At 35.2% G+C, this 7,500-nt stretch overlaps 1 protein-coding gene across 1 annotated transcript in view; it reads left to right on the forward strand.

Moving 5' to 3' along the window:
• LOC143019335 (uncharacterized) overlaps positions 1–7,500 on the forward strand; it is a 34,980-nt gene that overhangs the window by 9,824 nt on the left and 17,656 nt on the right. Inside the window, exon 2 of the mRNA XM_076174973.1 lies at positions 1–276. This exon is cut by the window's left edge and continues 575 nt beyond it. Coding sequence (XP_076031088.1) covers positions 1–276 — 276 coding nt within the window. The remainder of the gene's footprint in view (positions 277–7,500) is intronic.

Consider the following 7,500-nt stretch of genomic DNA (forward strand, 5'->3'; position numbering starts at 1 on the left):
AACCAGACCAAAGGCCCCATCGCATCTTTAGACGCCCAAAATCTCTTTACTGAAATTCCCGTCACAAGAACTATTAATATCATATTAGACTATGTATACCATCACAGTGATCTCCCACCACCCAAAATCCCACACAACTTTATGAAAGCATTATTAGAAACTTGCACCACAGAGGTCCCATTCAGATGCCCAGAGGGAAAACTTTATATGCAAACGGACGGTGTATCCATGGGGTCACCACTAGGAGTCCTATTTGCCCAAGCATTTATGGCTGAAGTAGAACATAGGGTTTTCCAAAACAGAGATTTGACACCACATATTTATTGCAGATACATTGATGATATATTTGTTAGCTCTAAATCAACTAAAGACCTAGAACTACTAAGGTACCACCTCCAAGAGATTTCTGGGCTCTCTTTTACTGTTGAATTGAACAAGAATGGAACTCTCCCCTTTCTAGACATATTAGTAGATTCCAAACCCAATAAATATACCTTGAATGTATACCGGAAGCCTACCAACTTAAACAAATGCATGAATGGAAACGGGGAATGCACAGAAAATTATAAAAAAGGTGTCATCAGAGCATATATAAAAAGAGCCTTACTAGTATGCTCATCATGGAAAGCTCTACACAATGAACTTAAACACATAAGACAAATGCTCATTAATAATGGCTATTCTAATACTGATTTTGACAACATGACAAAAGAAATGCTTCACAGATTTTATTCCAAGGACAACACTCAGAGTAAATCCAAAGCAAAACACCAGATAAACATATTTTATCACAACACTTATACAGAAGCATACAAAAAAGATGAGAAAGCTGTCAGAGACATAATAAAGAAAAATTGCCACCCCGTAAACAAGGAAGATGAAATAAAAGTCATCATATACTATAAGAATCCCAAAACATCTTCACTAGTGATGGAAAATAACCTGTTCAAACCTGAGGCATTACAGAAAACCAATGTAATTTATGAATTCACTTGTCCAGAGGAAGACTTTGCACTTCCAGCGAAATACATTGGTCATACACAATGTACCTTAGGCAGAAGGTTAACATACCATCAGCAAACGGGGGCGATAAAAGAACACCTTAAGAAATGCCACAACATAGTAATCACAAGGGATTTAATATCTAAAAATACTAAAATCATTGGACACCATTATAATTCAAGAAAACTCCAGCTCTTAGAATCTCTATACATTAGAGAAAAAGCCCCTTCCATCAATTTGCAATGCGACCTAATATCCAATATCCCCTTGTATAGAAATAAATTGCAACATCCCGCCTCTACCACCCCCTCCTCCTTAGCTTCACCCTCTCCTCTCTCTCTCCTCCTCCTCCTCCTCCCCCACCCCCTCCACACACCCCCTCTCCTCATCAGGTCTCTGAACCATTTAAAAGGGCAGAGGTCACGGGTAATCCGCTAATCTCCTCACACCTGCATAGGAGAAGGTCGCCCCGGGTTTAATATGTAGCCATCCTTTTCATCTAAGGCAAGAAGTAGTTTTTAATATTATTATCATTATTATTATTAATAATATTATCTTTAGTGTTATTATTCATTCAAATTTAAAATGTAAATGCAATTGTAAGATTTGATATAAATTGTAAATGTGTAATAATCAATGTAATTCAGACTAGTATCATAAATATCTATTATATCTTTAAAACAGAAATACCAGAAGATGTCTTATTAGAGACGAAACGTTGTGCAATAAAATGGAGAAGTATAATGAATTGGTCTATGCCCACCCTATCCAAGGGAAGAATATAATTAGAAAAATAGAAAATACAAGAAAGAAATTCAACAACTTCCAGAATGCTGTCGTATTCAATCAAACATGTTTAAAAGAGAACCTGCTCCCAAAATACACAAATATATATATATATATATATATATATATATATGTTGAGACATTCTGACAGGTTGACGTAAGTGGAGTAGGAAACACAGGAGTCTTAGTCTTGAGTTTATTCCTGACTAGTTTCGCATACTTGCGAAACTAGTGAGGAATAAACTTAAGACAAAGACTCCTGTGTTTCCTCCTCCACTTATATATATATATATATATATATATATATATATATATATACGTATATATACGTATATATATTATATATATATTATATATGTGTATATATATATGTATATATATATGTATATTTATATATATATATATATATATACATATATATATACATGACAGAATTCAATAGACACCAAGAAAAAGGTATTTCTGATCTTATTTAATGCTTAATGTTATTCAAATTTACCTAATATGTTATATTTTCCTAAATTTAGGTTTCAGATTACATACAATATTAATCAAGCATGCCACGAACCAATGAAGTTGTAGACCTATCTGAATTTCAGCGAGGTCGTATTGTGGGTCAACATGAAGGTGGACTTAGTAGAATGATTGTACAATTTACCAGAGAGGGCAAGAAGGGCACAAAACCTCATTCAGGTCGTCCCGGGCCATCAGAAAGAACCTTACGTCGTGTCAAAAGAAAAGTCGAAGAGGATCCACGTTACAAGGCCTCTGACATAGCAACACAAGCCGATGTCAGTTCCAGAACAGCTGTCAGGTATCTTCACAAGCTGGGTTACTATGGCAGAGCTGCAAGAAGGAAACCACCCCTTCGTACAGCCAATATCAAGCCCAGAAATGATTGGGGTGTTGAGATGGTGGAGATACCTATGGCCTTCTGAAGCACTGTAATTTTCTCTGATGAGTCACGATTCACATTATTTTCTGACAGTGAAGAGTGTGGGTCTGGAGACTCTATAGTTAAGAGTTTGACCTCAAAAGACTGCAGCCAACAGTGAAACATGGGGGCATTTCAATAATGGTGCGGGATGCAATTTGGAGTGAGGGTCGATCAGAGCTTGTGGAAAGTCAAGGAAACATCAGTTCAGGCAAATATGTTTCTGTATTAAAGGAAGGACTCATTTCAATATTCTCTAGTTGTAGAAGGAGTAAAAATGTCTTCCTATTTATGAAAGATGGAGCTACTTGTCACACTGCTCAAGCAACACAAAATTGGTTGAGCCAAAATGGGATCAGGAAACTTCCATGGCCAAGTCAGTCCCCGGATATGAACCCTATTGAACACCTCTGGGGCATATTGGACCGACAACTTCGCAAAAAGAACAGGAAGCCATCTTTAAAGCCCAAACTCTTAGACTTACTACGGGAAACATGGCAAGAAATCCCTCAAGATGATATTCGTGAACTAATCAGTAGCATGCCTAGAATGGTCCTTGTATTGAAAAAAGCAAAGGGGATGTCAACCAAGTATTAGTTATTCACATTGTGACCATTTATAAGCACTTTAATTGTATCAATTGCTTGTTTAATAAATCAAACGATTTCTCTTGGTGTCTATTCAATTCTGTATATATATATATATATATATATATATATATATATATATATATATATATATATATATATATATATATAAGACTTGTTGACCCACTGTCGGAGAATGAGATAAGATGGACAGAAATTCTGTATATTTCGACCACTATCTGTAGTCCTCTGCTGCTGAAGAAGACCACATATAGTGGTCGAAATATACAGACTTTCTGTCCATCTTATCTCATTCTCCGACAGTGGGTCAATAAGTCTTATTTTACAAATGTACTACTACATTAAACCTTCCTAACATATATATATATATATATATATATATATATATATATATATATATTTATCTATATATATATATATATATATATATATATATATATATATATATGTGTGTGTGTGTGTGTGTGTGTGTATATATATATATATATATAATATATATATATATAATGTGTGTGTGTGTGTGTGTGTGTGTGTGTGTGTGTGTGTGTGTGTGTGTGTGTGTGTGTGTGTGTGTGTGTGTGTGTGTGTGTGTGGTATTGGCTGTATGTATTTGTGGCAAAGTAGCGTATAGTTGATACTTTAGGATCTATATGGGGCGACCCTATGGACCAGAGCCACACATAATTTTCTCTGTGATAGAGGAGGTCTCTGTTCATAGAGAAATGATGGCACTTTTATTATACTGCGACTGTCCTTCCATTATGCTGCCCCCCCCCCACCCCTTGTTACTGTCCTGTACCACTTCTCTGAATATTCATTTCCTTTTTTTCGGCTACCCTGTGGTGGGAGAAAAGAATGCTACAACTAAGTCTTCCCACTTGAGTCGTACGAGGCGACAAAAAACGGGACGGGGACTGGGAATCCTGTTACCTGCAGCCCCAAAAGGGACATTTCTAAAAAAGTAAAGGCATAAGAGGGTATAGGAGTTTCCAACCAGTACACTAAGGTTTAGGTCTTTTAATGTGCGTGGATGTCGTACAGATGAAAGTAAAAAGGAAGAGATAGGCAGTATGTTCGTAAGAAGAAAGATGGATGTGTTGGCATTGAGTGAAATTAAGTTGAAAGGGAGGGGCAAGTGTGAGTTTGGGAGTGTAGTTGGGAGGTTCTCATGAGTGAAGAGAGGACGAGGGAGAGAAGGGGTGGCTATACTAGCGAAGAGATAGGTAAGTGTTTGCTGCCATCCATGTGATCCAGTCTGGTGACCATTGACCTTTCGAAAGGTCAATGGTCACCAGACTGGATCACATGGATGGCAGCAAACAAATTGATTATGAAAGCGGCAGGACAGATTCCCACATACCAACCCCAAGTAACTTGAGTCCCCTTGCCCGCGTCTCCTAATTGTTCTCTCCCTGTCCATACTTGTACTTGTTAACTCTATTCTTTGTATCATTCTGCTGAAGAGGACCACAATCAGTGGTCGAAATATACAGATAATTAGTATTTCTGATTTCTTTTCTCCGACAGTGGGTTAACAAGTTTCATATATATATGTATATATATATATATATATATAGATAGATAGATATATATATATATATATATATATATATCCCAGCTCCACCCAGTAACCACAGTAAACACAATATATATAAACATATTGTGTTTACTGTGGTTGCTGGGTGGAACTGGGATATATTTTTATTGCGTAAGGAAGACAGAGACTTACCAATCAAGTATCCCTTGTCATTGAAGCAACAACAAGGAAAAGTATAAAATTGAATCTAGATCTCAGCGTTCTTTTGACAAGTCTTCTCAATAATATAATTCTTTGATAGACGTAACTGATAGTAATCATGGGTGTTATCCTACTGGCTTGTGTCGTGCTATTGTGTTGATTATTGATAGTATCAACCTTGACATATTTCTTTTATTATTTACTAAGTATTGGCGACAATCTACAAATAATTGTCAACACTGGATCATTGTCAAAAATATAAACAAAGGTCATTGTACTCCTGGGACAAGGTTTAGAGGAATTTACATGACAGTCGTCTTACATAATTAGTTTTTATTGACATCCTGTATCGGGTTGATAGAATTTACATTATCTTTCTTTTAAATGTGTCCTTAAAGTGCCTTGCACTAGATGGCAAAGTAAACTGCTATTGTTTCTGTTTTTTCCGTCTAGGTAAGGTCTCAATATCGAATAAATGGATCTTTATTTAGTTATCAATATCATTTATCGGGTTGGTAGATTTTACAGTATCTTCTAAAGTGCATTTAATGTGTCGTGTACAAGATGGCGAGATAAACAGCACGTATTATTCTAACTTATTTGTCGTAGTGGTAAATTTAGTCAACTTAGATAAGCGTTGAAGTATCCAAGAAATAACATTATCAGATGTAAACATCTATTGACATATATGATGAAATTAGATGAGTCTTGTTTGAGCTGTTGTATAGAGTAACTAACAAGGAAGGGATCAAATGTAATTACATGATTCTTGTTTGAGTAGCAAACAATGAAGGGATCAAATGTACAAAACATAACAAAAGTACTGATCACTAAGGTCTTCCATGTATTGTGCCAGGTACAGTCATAACAACTTAGGAAGATAAAATCAAAGATTACTGGTTTTGTTGGTCGTTCCTATGACTAAAGTGAAAAATGGTCCAAGAACACGCGCGAAAAGACTGCGACAATATTATACAAAATAATGTACCATTACTTTAGGATGGAATCGATGGTAAATTAGTCCATAACAACAACAATTTAGGTATATGTTACTTGGTTTGGTAATAAAAGTGGCTGAGGATGATTATCTATGGTAATAGAAAATGTCGGCAGGAAACGCCCGAAAAATTATATTAATAACAACGATATTAAAAATAATCTCTCGACTTAGTTGGTCTAGATTCGGTTATTGGCACAATTTACAAGGTTTATATTTTTTATGAATAGAAGTATATTACAGTTATACTAAATAGTTCAATTTCCCCTGAAGAGTCCAGTCCAAATGCCGACGAATTTCTACAGAGATAATAGTTACAGATTGTTTTACGCACCACAGATTACATGACTTGTTGTGATTTATGTTCCACTATATTTCTATGTACAGTGTTATCTATTCAACATGTATACAAAAGGAAGAAGTAGAAAGAAGACTATTTTTTCTTTACTTCTACAAACTTAGGTAATAAGAAATTATTCTAGAAAAATATATTTGTTACCACACAGAAAAAGTACTAAGTTTATATAATATATATATATATATATATATGTGTGTGTGTGTGTGTGTGTGTGTGTGTGTGTGTGTGTGTGTGTGTGTGTGTGTGTGTACACACACACACATATATATATATATATGCAGAGACCACGATGAAAAGGAAAAACACACGGAGTCCGAGCGCTATCGTGATATATTCACATTATCAAGGAGTACTCCTTGATAATGTGAATATATCACGAAAGCGCTCGGACTCCGTGTGTTTTTCCTCTTCCTAGTGGACTCTGCATATTTGTGATTCCCGTGTGACTTGTGAAATTTGTGCATATATATATATATATATAATATATATATATATATGTATATATATATATATAGCTATATCTATATATATATATGTGTGTGTGTGTGTGTGTGTGTGTGTGTGTGTGTGTGTGTGTGTGTGTGTGTGTGTGTGTGTGTGTGTGTGTGTGTGTGTATACAGTATATATATATATATATATATATATACATATATATATATATATATATATATATATATATATATATATATATATGTGTGTGTGTGTGTGTGTGTGTGTGTGTGTGTGTGTGTGTGTGTGTGTGTGCATATACATATATATATATATATATATATATGTATATATATATATATATATATCAAGTACTACTATTAGACAAGACGTGCACACCCAGATTCCTGGGTCCGCTAGCGAAGGCCAGTCCAGTGCAGGGTTGCCACTCCTAGTGTTTTCCCACTAGATCTATTATTTTTTGCCTCAATCTAGTAGTCTAGTGGTTTTTCGTCATGGATATCAAGAATCTAGTATATTTTGAAGATCCTAGTAAAAACATTTAATTTTGCATTACGGAGCAAAATTCTTGGAGCCAGATTTGGAGCCAGATGTTAGAATGAAAAAGTTTGAGCCAAACACAGAAA

Source organism: Oratosquilla oratoria, chromosome 37, assembly GCF_046742065.1.
Source record: "Oratosquilla oratoria isolate Oo_2021 chromosome 37, ASM4674206v1, whole genome shotgun sequence".
NCBI classification, from domain to species: domain Eukaryota; kingdom Metazoa; phylum Arthropoda; class Malacostraca; order Stomatopoda; family Squillidae; genus Oratosquilla; species Oratosquilla oratoria.